The sequence below is a fragment of the Ambystoma mexicanum genome, chromosome 1p (genome assembly GCF_040938575.1).
Source record: "Ambystoma mexicanum isolate Mex_15411 chromosome 1p, UKY_AmexF1_1, whole genome shotgun sequence".
Lineage (NCBI taxonomy): Eukaryota > Metazoa > Chordata > Amphibia > Caudata > Ambystomatidae > Ambystoma > Ambystoma mexicanum.
The window spans coordinates 793,751,675-793,767,336 of record NC_090921.1 but is presented as its reverse complement, the minus strand read 5'-3'; the positions used below and the strand labels follow the sequence as shown (position 1 = coordinate 793,767,336).

The 15,662-nt window shown below is 46.7% G+C and overlaps 1 protein-coding gene across 3 annotated transcripts in view; it reads right to left on the bottom strand.

Moving 5' to 3' along the window:
* The window catches only part of ATP8B2 (ATPase phospholipid transporting 8B2), a 2,597,648-nt gene that overhangs the window by 1,383,082 nt on the left and 1,198,904 nt on the right, over positions 1 to 15,662 (bottom strand). For all 3 annotated transcript variants that reach the window (XM_069651926.1, XM_069651943.1, XM_069651936.1), the window contains one exon: positions 11,829 to 11,987. In XM_069651926.1, coding sequence (XP_069508027.1) covers positions 11,829 to 11,987 — 159 coding nt within the window. The remainder of the gene's footprint in view (positions 1 to 11,828; positions 11,988 to 15,662) is intronic.

Below are 15,662 nucleotides of genomic sequence, written 5' to 3'. Positions count from 1 at the left end.
GTAAACCACTGCCACCAGCCATTAATTGTAGAAAGGGTAACATAAAAATGTTACATGAGAAACTAGTCAAAGGGGATACCAAGTAACCCCCTCCAGCACCCTATTGTAAGATCGTGTGTGCTGGGTCTAGAAAGTAAACAAATGTAAGTAAAGTCAATTTCACTTCACTGCTCTTGGAAACAGTAGTTTCACCAAGAGAAGGTATCTAAACCTTTGGAAAATCTAAGAGACTTCCCTGTGTCACGGCACTGAAGGTGCTGTGTGTCAGAATGTAAAGATGATGCCTATGGTGTTTGTCAGACTCAAAGTCAAAGGCAACACAGAGTCCAAATCACAGACAAATACTTGAACGTGTGGGAAAAAGGCCTCACTCTCTAGGTTAGAAATTAAAAGTCCTAAAGTTCAGCTAAAAGAGCTGGGGTCTCTAAGGTAGAAGGGAAATAGCACATTTCTCTGAATTCTCCCCCAACACCTGTATTCCGGCATGGATTTGAGGCCCCGTCCCCCCACCCCCTTCCCGCCTAGTCTTTTCCACCTCCTCCTCTAGCTGGGCCCTAAGAAGCTTCAACTGCCTTTCCTCCTGCGTCTTTGCAGCTATGAATTCCCCCTTATCGTGGCTTTGAATGCATCCCATCGGATGCTTTGCACCATGTCGGCCACCTTATTTAACTCAAAGAAGTCCCTGAGTTTACCCTCCAACTCCTCTCTAATGAATGGATCTCGCAGCAGCTCCCTCAGAAACCTTCCAGATTCAGACTACTGCCTTGCTTGTTTGTTTATTCATTTGTAATGCATGCCAGACCCAACTGTATCAGGGCGCAGGAGCAAAAAGAAGTTAATTCTCAGCTTGGTTACAGTGCTGTACAGTAATTTACAAGTGTGGGCATGGGTCAGTACAGGTAAAAGAACAAGGCAAAAACATTGGGAAAACAACAATTTACAAAAAGAACAATTTACAAAATGTATATAGGGATAGGCATGGATAGAGTTAGCAGTAATTTTCCTTTATCCACTGTATGTAGTTGCGCCTAAAGTGGGGGTAGGTTTGAGGTGTCCTTAAGGTGGATGTCAGGGAGTTCCAGTGTTGGGCTGCTTTCACCTGGAAACTATTACCACCAGTTTTGGTGCGTTTAAATCTGGGGATTGAAAGAAGGTTGGCGTTGGCGGTTCTGGTGGATCGGTTAGGGGTGTGTCTTGATTCTGTCGACAAGGTAGCGAGGAGCTGCATTGTTGAGACATTTATGCGTTAGTGAGGCTACCTTAAGCATGATTTTGTAGGTGGTGGTGAGCCAGTTGCGAGCTCTTCTAGTGTTGGAGATGTGTTCTTTTTTGGAGATACTCAGAGCTGCTCTAAGAGCGTTGTTTTGCAAAATCTGGATTTTGTTAGTAACATTTATTTGCTCCTACATATAGGGCGTTACAATAATCCAGTTTTGATAGGATTAACGCTCTGGCTAAGGTAGTACAGCTCTGGGTCGAGAGGAAGGGTTTGGCTGCTCTTATTAGTTTACAGGTGTAAGCTGTAGAGGAGGCCATGCAACTAACCTGTTTACTGAAGGATAGGGTGGCGTCTAGATAGAACCCTAATGTTTTGACTTCTTTGGATACTTTGATGGGATTGCCGTTTATGCTAAAGCTGGCATAATTTGGTTGTTTATTTAAATTGGGGGTGGTGCCCAGGATGATGAGCTCAGTCTTGTCATCATTCAGACAGACCATTGGAGGCCATCCATGCCTGGATGATGAGGTACACTCTGTTCACCAAGGCCAAATCCTTGTCATAATCTCCCGTCAACGGGATGAGGATCTGGGTTTCATCGGCATGGTTAGTGTAGGTGATACCCAGACCATCAAGATCATCAAACAGGGGCTTTGTGAACATGTTGTACAAAGTAGGGGAGACGCATGACCCCTGGGGAACCCCGCAGGTAATGGGGATGGGGTCAGCAGAGGCTGTGGTGGAGAAAACGCGCATGGACCTGTTGAGGAAAGACTCAATCCAGCCGATAGCCTCTTGCGAGAAGTGGGCTTCCGAGTCTAGGTGGTTGCAGAGAATTTTGTGGTCTACTAAGTCAAATGCTGCAGAGCGGTCAAGTAGAAGTAGTAACAGTTTTCCCGTTGCCTCCAAGGGTGTCAATTTGAGCTCGATGAGTGCAGTCTGTCCCGTGTTGTGGTCTAAAGCCCGACTGGCGGATACCCAGAAGATGTTTTTTTTCTAGGTATTGTTGTATTTGCAGATATGCTGACTTATCTAAGATTTTAAGCAGGAAGGGAGCGGTGGTGATCGGTCTGTAATTAGTAGGTATTGATGGGTCTAGGGAGGGTTTGAGTAAGGGGAGGACCCAAGACTCTGAGATTGCTGGGTATAGTTCCTGAGGAGAAGGAGGCATTGATGAGCTTGGTAATAAAGGGAGAGGTCTCTGGCACGTCTTTGATGATTTGTGAGTGACAGGGGTCGCCCTGGCAATTTGAGGGTTTGAGGCTAAGAATGATTTTTTCCCACATCTAGCGTGGTAACTTTAGAAAAGCTGAAGCGAGAGGGAGGTTTAGGTGTGGAGCTATGGGGATGAGGAGGAGTGGTGGTGTTAGATGTGTGAGCTGTGCAGGGGAGGGACTCTTGTTATTGATTTTGATTTGTAAGCCTGCGACTTTATTAGAGGGGGCATTTTGGACACTGGTGAACCATTGTTTGTCTTTCACGCATGTGTCAGGGACTGGAATGGGTGTTTCTATCTCTTATGATGGTGAAAAATTCTTTTATGCTAGAGTTAGCTTGGGATAGTCTCAACTTGTAGGACACTTGTTTGGCAATTAGTATTTCTTTTTCGTAAAGTGCTGTTTTATTGAGGCTAGACTTGTTGCTATCCGAGGGTGATTGTCTCCAAGCCTGTTCTTTTTTGCGTTTATCAAGTCAGAGATTTCAGATAGGGGGAAAACCATGTGTTCAGATGTTTTTTGGGCTTACTTTTTCTAAGTTTTAGCGGTGTGATAGAGTCTAGTGCTGATCTCATGATTTTGTTGTAGCCATCAACAAGGGAGTGAGGGTTAGAGAGGGCAGATAGTGAATTCAGAGTTGGGAGGATAAGAGGGATGAGTTTTTCAGCTGTAATGTTTTTCTTATTTCTCGTTGGGATGGCTGGGACTAGTGAGTTATTAGTGGGAGGGGTTGAGGCCTCAAGGGAGAAGGTGAGGAGAAGGTGGTCCGACCATGGCTGGGGCGAGATGGCGGTGATGGAGGCCTAGCAATTGTAGTCCGCAACCCAGTCAAATGTTCTCCCTTTATTATGGTTGGGGAGGGTTACTCTTTGGGTAAATCCTAACTCGGCTAAGGTGTTGTCGATAAGGGTGGCCTGGGAGTCTATGGGGTCTTTAGGGCCTAAGTTAAAGTCACCTAGGAGAAGGCTCCAGGATGTGTTCTTTAGGTTGTTATAGTGAGGATGGTTAGAAGACCCCGATAGGCGCAGCTTCATCATTACCACCTCATGATCAGCTATTTCGAGGGGCCCCACCTCTACGTCCTCGACTGCTCCCAAACAGGTGGACCGACACCTATATATATATATATATTCAATGCGGGATTGTGTCCCATGCACGTTGGACACGAATGTGTAACCCCCTCTGTCCCCCCTCACCCGTCTCCAGAGGTCTTCCATTCCCAGGACTCCGGATGAATCCTTCAGTGGGGTAGAGGTCACCACCCCACCTATGCAAAGTGCCTCCTGAGGTCCTATCCAAGTTCCGGGGCCAGGCCAGATTAAAGTCGCCCATAATGACTAGGTTTCCCTTTCCGAACCCCTCAATTATGGCTAGGAATTCACTCAAGAATACCTCCTGCCCAGCGTGTCGTGTCCCCTGCTGATATTGCCTCCTTTGAGGCTTTGTATAAACATGAACGGGGATCGCACCAAAAGTGGTACAGCTAATGAGGGGGTCTCAAATATTCACACAACAGGGTTTCAAAAGCTGTAAAAACTAAATTTAGAAAGCTATAGTTTCAATTCACATGGCATCCAACACGGGATATCCTAATTATTCTTACTCAAAGCAGCCCAAGGTAGCCATGAGAAGCATAGAGCAATGTAAAGCCACACTGAAAACGTCTTTTTCCAAGAGTTTTTCTCAATAATTTTTATTTCGCAAGGGTGAGTACATTTAACAAATACATTAAATCCATTGCTTTTAACAAATACATGGAAATAACAAAATTCAATTTCTTTAGTGAATGTCCTGGTTAACTGTTTGAATGAAAACCAAAAACGTTGTAAGAAACAAAGAGAACTGTTCAGTTCAGTTAATTAAGCAAAGATATAAATACATTTGTACAGGTCTGCCAATGTAAACTTTTCACATTATTCAGGTTTGAAAAGGAGGGGTCTCAGAGAGAAGAGATGTAATTGGAAACAAAATTAGTTCCAGCAAAAAAAGACCACATTTACGTTTCGGCGGGCCACCTGTAGGGCCACTGATGTTAAAGAACCGCCTTCCTCGGGGCAGAGTAAGTAGTGATAATCCCTGCAGGGAAGCAGACAAAACAATCCATCACACAATGAATATGTACATAAAAATAAAATGTGACTTGCTACATACTTCTCAAGTACAAATCTTGGGTTGCCAAGTATTCACGGCCATTACTATTTTGGGCAAAACATTTTTTATTTGGTAAGTACTAGTCATTAATGCTACCTAGAAGGGGAACCTTACTCAAAATTAATGTGGGGGGAATCCTTCAAAGGCAGGGCGTCAAGGCGTCAATTAGACCTCGGTATAGAGCGTGGGCAGCAGTAACTGGAGAGAATCACTGAAGTCAAAAAGTATAAAATATACATTAGTGAGTGTAAAGTCTACAAGATCTACAGAGAATGTGGTAGCAACACAGAGAAAGGAAAAGAAGAAATACCTGAGTATAAAGGAATGTAGTGTAATCATCTCCAAGTGCAGCAAAAGTCTTGAATTAATCAAGGCCATTAATCATAACCATCTTCAAAAGAAAAGGTGGATGCCACAAGTTGTTAATGGAAATGACAGAAGATATCCAATGGGCGAGCGCTAGTGCGGTATTAAATACCTGCCGAAAAAGACAGAAAGAAGACAGGAAAGGTCCTGTTATAATCCGTTTCAAATGGGAAGTGGGGTATGTGTGTGAAAGGAAAGAATGCACTGAAGAGTGTGCGTCTAAGCCACGTTTAAAATTCACAACCCCTTCCTAAAATGTCGTGCACAGTTTCTGGAAGTGGGTAAATCTACACTTCAAAACTATTAAGAATTAAGAATGATGTGTGGCAAGTTTAAGTGTGTGAGCTGAAATGGTAGCTCGGCCAGTTGAAATGCGCTAGATGAGTAAAAAGCTGGTCTGCAGGGGCAGATTTGCTTACCAAAAGCCTAGGATTCGACGGAGCAATGCTCGAACTGATGCAATCAGTACCGGTGCCTGCGAAAGTCTGACAGCAGAGGGTGTGCTGCAGGTTTCCCTGATGTATAATGGCCGACGTAATGACGTTGTGTCCGTAAGCCGCGTTCCTTGTGAGAATCCTCACTCGGCTATGACGCGTTGGTGTGGGGCTGACACACCTTCCCGTGGATTGGCTCGCAAGGCGAATCCAATCCAGGACGGGCTATCGGAAACACACCCTGTGAGAGGGGGAGTGTCCGAAACCTGGACCTTTCATTCGCGTAAAAGGGGCAACAAAAACCCTGAGGTGTACTGCCCACTAGAACCGGCTGGACTAAACCAAAACCTACGGTATCAAAACCGCGGGCGGGAAAGCATCGACTGGATGTGCAACCTAGTGCGTACACTCAGTTTCGAGACATGAGCGGGCACGTAAGTGGGTGCCTAAAGAAATGTTAACACAAATCCTGCTTCTGCAAGGTCTGAATAATGGCTTTTCAACAGAGGGAGTGTGATTAAGGAATGTGGCAGAGTTAAAGAGGTCGAATGAATTCCTCATTCAGTCCGTGGGTGTGGGTACCGAATCGAAAGATCCACCGTGCCTTTCTCTCCAACAGACTTTTATGTGTGTTAGTAGAGTTTTTAACTGTTTCCAAGACCCACCATAGTATGTTGTTAGGTGAGTGTTTCAAAGTCAAATAGTGATTAACTAGAGGTGCCGTCACAATTTTGCATTTTATGCGTGATCGATGTTCCGCAATTCTAACATGTGCTGCTCTGCTGGTTTTTCCGACGTATCGTAGTCCACACGGACATTCAATACAGTAAACCACGTTTTTGGTTTTACAATTAGTAAGGTTGGACAGAGTCCATACTCGTTAATTTATTTTGAAAGCTTTCATTTTTCTGGTAAAAGTACAAGCACTGCAGGAACCACATGGGTAGTGACCCTTGGTTGAACGCAGATCCCATAAACCAATTTTTGGTTAATTTTTGCGGAAGCTTGAATGAATCAGTTTATCGCGAATGTTGGGAGCCCTTTTGAAGGGAAAACTAGGTAAAGGCTCCTCAGGTAGATCCAGTCTAATAATATCCCAATGTTTCAGGATAATTTTCTTAATTTGAAAAGCTTTGATGCCATGTGTGAGAACACATGTCATGTTATTATTCTCTGAATGTTGGGTTTTCGTGGTAAGTAAAAGAGCACGGTCCATAAAGCGTGCCTGTTTGCGAGACCTTTTGATGAGTGTTTTTGGATAACCTCTCTCTCAGAGTCTAATATCTAACTCATCCGCTTGTTGATTAAAGTCATGAATGTCAGTGCAGTTTCTTCTAATACGTAAATACTGCCCGTATGGGAGATTATCCTTAAAATGCTGAGGATGGTCACTCGTGTAATGTAACAATGTGTTCCTTGCACTGGATTTTCTGTGAAGGCAACATTTAAGCTCTCCATCTTGATGCTTGATGATAAGATCCAGGAAAATGACTTGATTCTTAGAGTATTCAAGTGTGAATTGAATATTGGTATCAATCCGATTCAGCCAAGAAAAGAACTCCAGGAGTTCCTTTTCTGGTCCTTCCCAAATGAAAATAACGTCGTCTACGTAACGCTTCCAATGTGAAACCGATTTTTGGAAGGGGTTGTATTCACAAAGAATATGTTCAGTTTCAAAATTGGCCATGAAAAGAATAGCCAAACTTGGTGCGAAAGCGGCACCCATCGCGGTGCCTCTTGTCTGTAAGAAGAAGTTCCCATTGAACTCAAAGTAGTTTTTGCATAATGCCAATTCCATCAATTCCATGATGAAATTGATTGGCACCCTCTGTTGTGTGTTCGATTCAGTCAAAAGTTCCAGCATGCATTCTAGGGCTTGTGCCTGAGGAATACTGGTATATAGAGAGGTTATTTCCATTGTAACTAGGATAGGTTTACTTGCATCAAATTCTATATGTTCAAAAATTTGAATAGTATTGATGGTGTCCCGCAGATAGCTCCTTGTTTTCATACTCAGAGGTTTTAGAAATGTATCAATAAATTTGCATAATGATGAATCGAGTATAGTACCGCAACCTGAAACTATGGGACGACCAGGTGGGTTTGTTATGTTTTTATGCACCTTAGGTAAGGCGTATAGGGTCGGAATGCGACCCTGGCTGGTTGTTAAGAAATCATGTTCATTCTCCGTGACCCAGTCACGGTCAAATGCATATTTCACTACTTGGTCAATTTCCACTTTGATATCTTTCGTAGGGTCCTTTTTCAGTTTTTTGTAACTTGCTGAATCAGTCAGTAAATTATTTACCATCTCCAGGTCCTGGGTATTAGTCATCACGACTATCCCCCCCGCCGTTATATGCGGGTTTAATCTCAATGGCCTCATTAGATGCTTTGGACATCCACCCCACTCTCCCAGACTCAAGGCCTCCGACCGTCGTCTTTGACAAAGGGCCCTCAGTCTCCTCCACTGCCCTCCACCAGGTCCCTCCCGTCTGCTGTGAGGGGAGTTCCCCCGCTAGGTCCCTCCTGCCTTGGATCTCCACCACCTCTCTGCTAGCAGGGCCTGGCCTCAGTACTCCTTGCTCCCCCTAGCGTGGGAACCCACAGAGGGTCTCGCTGATGGATCTTCTCCCTGCACCGTTGAGAAGCATGTGTGTGTGGGTGCCTTTCCCACCCAGGTAACGCTCCCTCTCCCCGGGGGGAGTCCGAGACAGACCGCCAAGTGCATTGGGGGAATAATTTTTGGGATTCGATTTTAATCCTATTCGGAGTCCCTCAAGGTGCTAGTCTCTCCCCAATGTTATTTAACATTTACATGCAAAGTCTGTGTGACATTCTGGTGGAAGCCGGAGTGTTTTTTACCAACTATGCGGACGATACGCAGCTCGTCATAGAATTAAAGGGATCTTATACTAAGGATAGTGAGAAGATTGCTATGGTGTACAGCAAAATCAACGAATGAATGCAGCGAAATTGGATGTGTCTTAATAATACTAAGACTGAACTTATGCTGTTCGGGTCCAGTCGAATTATAACAAAGTTGGGGAATGAGTATGAGACCTTCAAGATAAACGAAGCCAAAATCCAAGAATCCAACCAGGTTAAAACTTTGGGAATGATGGTCAACTCTTCTGTTAATTCTGAAGCACAGGTGAATTATCTGCTCAAAAATATAGCTTACTACTTGCATCTAATGAAGGCCATCAGTCCGTATTTAAATGAAAGCAACATAGCCACAATAGATAGGTCTATAGTGGTATCAAGGTTGGACTATGGCAATGCTCTTCTCATTGGTGCAACCGCAAAGGACCTAGCTAGATGCCAAGTCATAGAAAATGACGCAGTGAGGATAGTGAAGAAACTAAGGAGAGGTGAGCATATTACCCCGGCCAGAAGATTGTTACATTGGCTTAGGGTAGAAGAGAGGATCATTGCCATCTAAAAAATCGTCTGGAAATGTACATCCCACAGAGACAGTAACTGTCAGAAGGTAAAAGTTTACTCCTAGTACCTAAACACAAGCTCAAGACAGGTTTGGGTAGATCATTTATAGTATTGGCAACACACGAGTGGAACAGACTCCCACTGGAACTCAGATCGGAAGGAAATCACTTGAACTTTAAAAGAATTTTGAAGACCCACCTGTTTAGGTGATTCATGACTTTTCCGTTTAGCTACAATTTGAGTTCAGGAATATAGAACCAGGAGGGTTACAGTTTAGCTTCTTAGTTTTTTGTTGTCAGTATAATTTGTTGTTGTGTTTGTAAAAGCGCCCCGATGCCTGCGGGCTGCTGGCGCTATATAAGATGGCATACATACTTACATACAGGAAGTGTCCTCCTGTATTGTTACCTCCTCGTTTTGTCTTTTTCTCAGTGCCACCGGGGCCCAGTGGCTGCTTGTCCAGGCGTTGTCCGACGGGGTGGCCCAATGTTTGTTCTCCCCGGGCCAGGTCCAACTGCTACCCACTGCCAATCGGGGGTCTACCTTGATGCCCCCGGAGTCCTTGTGGAACATCTCGCTTCCATCACCGGCCTGGTGGGTGTGTGTTGGGGCCTGAAGGCGGTGGCCCCAGTGCAACCCTGCTTCAGCCCTTCCAAAGCATGTCCAGGGCAGCAGGGCTTCCCACTCTGGGTCCCCTCTGCTCCTTGAGCGCCCTTGGGTTCTTACACCAGCCCCTATATTCTGGGGCCCAGTGGGTGCTCCCTGAATGGGCTGCCCTCTCCACCTTTTGCTGCCAGTGTTTTGCTGCCGATTTCCTCCCATGCACAGAGAACCTTCCTGCATTAACTCTCGAGGGGGTTTCCGTCCTCACTGCCGCTGCACAGCATTCATTAGCGTGCTTCTGGGTCCCTGCTGGGCACGCCTATCCTGTCTGCAATGAGGCCCTGCGTGGGCTGAAGGCTGGGCACCTCGTTCTACTGTGCAGCTCCGGGCCACACGGCAGGCTACCCATGAGCTTCCCAGGTGCCGCCTCCTGTCCCAGGCTGCAGCAGTTCCTTCTGCTGCTGCTCAATGCCTCTGCCCGGGACCGGCCACCCTGCACCCGTTGGTCCCGGCGCAGCGCCACTGGGTCCCTGCCGCCTCAATTCTTTGTCTGCTCCATTTAACTTGGAGCAGGTCCTCCAATTTGCACGGGGTCCTCGCTGCCTTGGTTACTTCCCCGCTCTGTATGCCCAAGAACAAGGAAGAGTCCTCGAACCCCTCCGCCTCGATCCTTTCCCCACTCCATTTGCTCAGAAGCGTGGGAGGTCCCTCTGATTGCTGCTCTCCTGCGCTTCCGTCTGCCACCTCGCAAGCAGGCCGGGGCAGCAGCGCTTCACTTCCCATGGCAGCCGCCGGTGTTCTGCAATCCTGCGCCTCTGCTTGCCCCATAGTCCTTGCTCTCAGGACCGGGGGTCCCACTGCCTGTGTGGCCTCTCGCAGCTCTGGGGTTGGTGAAACTGCTTTCATTTTCGGCAGGCACAGTAGCCCTGCGGACATATCCATCTAGTGTCGGCGGCCATCTTCGTTTCCTCATGTTTTGAAGTTTAATTGCCGGTTACTTGAATTGAGGAGTTTAAGGTCTAAAAATGTAACTATTTGTAAACATTCTTCATAACTTGAATTATGTGTGCTGTGTGTGTGCTTAACTGAACCCTTCATAACACCAGTATACTCATAGGCTTAAGCCTTACTACTCAGTCACACTACCTGGATATAGTTTGGCTAGACATTAGTGTCTTTCCCTGATCACCAGAATAGAGTGACCTCTCAGAACCTGTCCGCAGGGCGGATTCTAAAAAATGCATATTAACACTACCCAATCACAAAATAGCAGCAAAATACAATTACCTGGTTGCTGGTCTTTAAACAACTTGGAGACTCCATCTCCAGGAACAAAATGAAGTCTTCCTGTGGTCAAAAGGAATGGCCACACCTCATGCAGCATTGTTTTAAAGTATATTGCTACAGCCAAAACTCTCTTCTGAGCCAGGGAGTCTAATGGGTGCCTTGGCGGTAGGTCTCCAAGAGGCCCTAGAGAGTTGCACCCCCTGTGACACCTGGATTTAGCTCACTGGAAAACAATGAAGCAAGCATCAGAAAGATCTGCAAAACCTTGAGGGGGCTACCAAATACTGGCAGAAATTGATGTTCTACTGAATTCTACACACAGCCAGAGCTTCAGTAAGAAGTAACGACACATGGGCACTCATGTCACAACAGGCATACCATAGTGTCCAGAGTACAGGATTTAGACCAGACCTGGCATTTTAGGGGCCACTTATGGGGTCTGAAAGGCTCACTGTGTGGTAAAATGGCCACACAAGGAGCCAAATCCAAGTCTCACTGCCACCAACTATTAACTTGTCTGGGTGAGCTTACTCACCCAGGGGTAATAAGGGACACCTTTGCGGTATCCCTGCCCTGTGAGCCCTAAAGAATGACAGACTAAAGGCATAACAAAGTTCAAGAATGGAGGAAAATTTGCAACACAGTAAACGGGTATAAACTAGAAAATGACAAGAGTATAGGAGCCAAAAGCCAGATCAGAGATCCCAAACAGGGATGTCCTATAACAATGATGGGAGGACAAGTTCAACTTGAAAGATGAAGTGCAGAGGCATAGTAGGGAAGGAGGATAGATTCACATCAAAATTCCAACATTGTGCTTCGCACCTAGGTCACCAGGCTACCTCAACAAGGCACATACACGCACTGCCTCCCTCACCTTGCGCTCGTTTCCCCACTGTGAAACCCAATGTAGACCACAAATACAGCCCAGTTACTAGGCCTCTGCCTATAAATATTGCATCCTGCATCTCAACAACCTGTGTCAACCACAATGATTTCCTTATCCCCACAGTATTTTAAGCCCTCATTGTAAGGACCATCAAAAACCAATATCAGCTGTCCTATGAACCCTATGTCCAATGAACCTCCATCCTAAAGTATTACCTGCAAAGATGACCAGTCCAAAGCACGACTCCGTGTTCCTCAGCATACAACCGCGTAGAAGCATGCTCTGATTGGTCAGTGGATACTTGTTTTCCTTCCAGTGCAGAGTGCCACAGAACTTATCCAGCTTATTATTGGGAGGCTCACAAACGACTTCACCTGAAGGGGCGAGAGAAAGGGAGATAAAAAAAGCATATTTGTTGGTTTCAGGAGGGATTAGGAAAGTGTGAATGGAAGCATTTGAGAATAGTATGAAGAGATGCCCAAATATGCCATAAATCATTGAGGAAAGGTATGACAAGTAATGGATGAGAAATAAAATGAGTCTTAAAGAAAAAAGCAATAGACGAAACATAAACATGTCATTGTTGAATACATCGCACACATCAGTCTGAAAAAATACCCAAAAGGAAATCCTTGGTATGAAATTGAGGAACATGGGGACAAAGTCTGAATGAAAGAACGCAATAAGGAAATGTTACTCACAGTAGTGACTAGTGTACTCGTTTATGGGTGTTCTCACAGAGAGAGGATGGTACCAGAGCCATTAGCAGAACAGTGCATGTGCATGTGCATGATTCCCTTTCAAATGTGCACACAAGGTGGGTGGCATGCGCTGAACCTGTTGCCATGCACAACCTCGACTTTATCGCCATCACGGAAACCTGGCTCCATGCAGCCTCAAGACCACTTCTTTCTTTGGCTTTCCCCACTGGATACACAATCATTAGAAGCGATCGCAACACCAGTCAAACCAAAGGAGGCGGCATTGCCTTCATACATAAAAACTCAATTAATCTTTGTATCACTCCCACCCAACAGATCACGTCAGCAGGGCTACTTTCAGTGAAACTAGCCACATCACCCAACCGAACCATCACACTGCACCTTATTTATAGGCCTCCTGGACCTATATCTTCTTTTGCAGAAGACATTTCACACATCCTTGCTGACAACACCAAAACGAAATTGCAAATTATCCCATTAGGCGATTTTAACCTTGGCTTTCAAGACCCTAATGACACCATAGCTATGGACATCATTAACTTACTATCTAACCTAGGCTTTACTCAACGCATCAGGGATCCTACACACATTAAGGGCAGAACTCTTGACTGGTTAGCCGATCTAAATTGCGAAATCAAAATTGAGTCTAACAAACCGTGTGCCTGGACTGATCACCACCGGATTACTTTCAACATCTCAGCTAATAACATCAGGAGCACACAGGACATTGCGCCTGCAATCCGCACAAGAAATAAGAGACACATAACACATGGAAAACTGCTCCCACTTCTCCTCCCAACTCTCAACGAACTCTCCTCTACCTGCACTGATCCTACTGCCCTGGTAGACATGTTCAATCAGACTATGCTGAAAGCTCTCGACCTTATTGCTCCTGTTAAATCCAGGAAACCTAAACCACGGGCTCACCTCAACTCTTGGTTTACACCGCAGTTGAGAGCGCTACGTAAAGAAAAACTGAACCTAGAAGCTCGCTGGAAAAGCAATCCTACTGAAATGAATAAAGCTAGTCTCGCCTTAGCCTCCCTGAACTATAAAGACGCCATCCTCCAGGCTAAAAAAAAGACATGCAATAAGCGGATCCTACAAGCCAAATCAAACACCAAAGTAAGATTCTAAAAGAACTGGAATCCCCCTAAGCACCCCTGGACACTTGTAGTAAAGACTGCACCTGGTGCGTTAATATTCAAAAAGCGCTCCTGGGTAAAATTGCCACACTCCAAGCCAAATTAACGATATAAAAATGTGCCTCCAGATTGACCCTCAATGCAACACCCAGCACGTCGCATCCAAACCTTGCACTCACACTCAAACCATTTAGTTTTATGCCTCTCTCTACCACTCAGGTTGAAAATATTAACAACCTCAAACCTTCCAACTGCGAGGGTGATGCATGCCCAGCTCCTATTGTCAAGGGGGCATCCCACAAAATAGCTCCATTCATTACCGACTTTATTAACTCCTCATTTAACACAGGTATTGTCCAGATAACCTGGGTTATCCCCTTCTTAAAAACCTACACTGGGGATTCCAAGATGGCCGCCACCCTGTGAGGGCGCATATCCCCGCTCCTCCGCCCGCACGAAGAAAATCAAAAGGAAGGAAAACGCATAAATAGTTCGTAAACCCGGGAAAGCGACGGGTGTCGGACGACTCATCCACCTAAGAGCACCGGCAACCTGAACTCTATCGCATCCCGCAGCCCGCAACCACCCCGCTTACCAACGTAGCGAAAGCACTGAGGGGGCCCGGGCCGAGTCCCCGCCACAACCAACGACAGCCGGTCGCATCGAAGGATCCAGCCCGACATCAGGTGGGCTTGTCTGCTGCACACGGTGTCAAGCCGACACCCACTGAACCTGTAGCCTGCTACCCGCTACCCATACAGAGGACAGCAGCCCCCTCCCGACCGAGAGCCGAAAGCGCTGTCACAGGCGCGGGAACGGAGGAAAAGCAGACTGGGACTCAGAAGCCTCCAGCGACGGCAACGGTACACGGCAGAGAACCGAGGAGACACCCAGACAGGTGGTGGTGACGCCCCCCCCCCACGGTGGCGCTGTCCTGAGGTCTGGTCCCCAACCCCAAAAAAAGACACCAACCTTCACTCCAGCTGGCCCCCGGAGCTGATCCGGTCACCACACTCCTCCTCCACCATGAGCGATCGACCCAAATCACCCGGACAGACTAAGAAGGGACCCAGCCGAGACCCGGAGCAGCCCGGTGCGACCAGCAATCCGCAGGAAGCCGCCTGCAGCCTACGACCCCCGGAAGGTACGTGAAGTAGCCTGCAAGGGGACGGGCAAAGTAAACAAAGTGCCCGAAAACGGTGTACTCCCTCCTACACTGAAAGCCGGCCCACACCCCTAAGAGAGTACCAGGAAAGCACCGATCGCTAACCCCAACAACCGGCAGCGGTCTCCCACTGCACACCCTTTATACGGGCAACACACTCAAGGCCCACACCCCAGGGCGCAAGCAGCTGCACAACTTGTTTCGAGTCTACTGAACCACACGCACTCCCAGCGCACACGCTGTGGGATCTACGCCAGTGGGAGTCCCGGGCTCCCCAGATCCTACCAGGCACACAAAGCCGCCTTAGTGCCCCCAACAGGACAGCACAGCAGGACAGTACAAGAGGAGCTGCGGCAGAGGCAGGTGAAAGCGAGGCCCTGAGCCCCCCGGGAGCAACTTTAAAACAGCCACCAAACAAAGGGCCGCTAAAAGCATTCCATACACACATATACTCAAGGAAGAGCCCACGGGGGACCCCATTGACCACAGGTACAGCTAATTAAGTGCCTAAGGGGACAATAGAGAAAGAGGCGACCCCGAATAGAGCAAACAGTATACCCCTTCCACAAGCACAAAACTCACGGAAGGAGGGAGACCACCTTGGGACAAATATCAGCAGGACTCCAGAACAACGGGAAGAATCCAAACACCTCGAAGGGGCCCCACATCACACGGAAAAGATATCAGACACATATGGCGCATTGAGCCCCCTGCACCAGAAAGCGAACCCGCCAACAGACAAATTACAAACTACCCTCTACAACATTCATAATTAACGGCAGACCCACAAATACAATACAAATCCGTAGGAGGTACGCGGCAGGGATGCCCACTATCCCCCCTTATATTTGCAATGGCAATGGAGCCAGTGGCACAAACCCTAAGACATGATCAAGAAATAAAAGGGGTAATAGCAGGAGGGATAGAACATAGAATATCACTATAGGCAGACAACATCCTACTGTTCCTAAGGGACACTGCCGAATAATTAATGAAAGCCCTGAAAAGATTACAAGA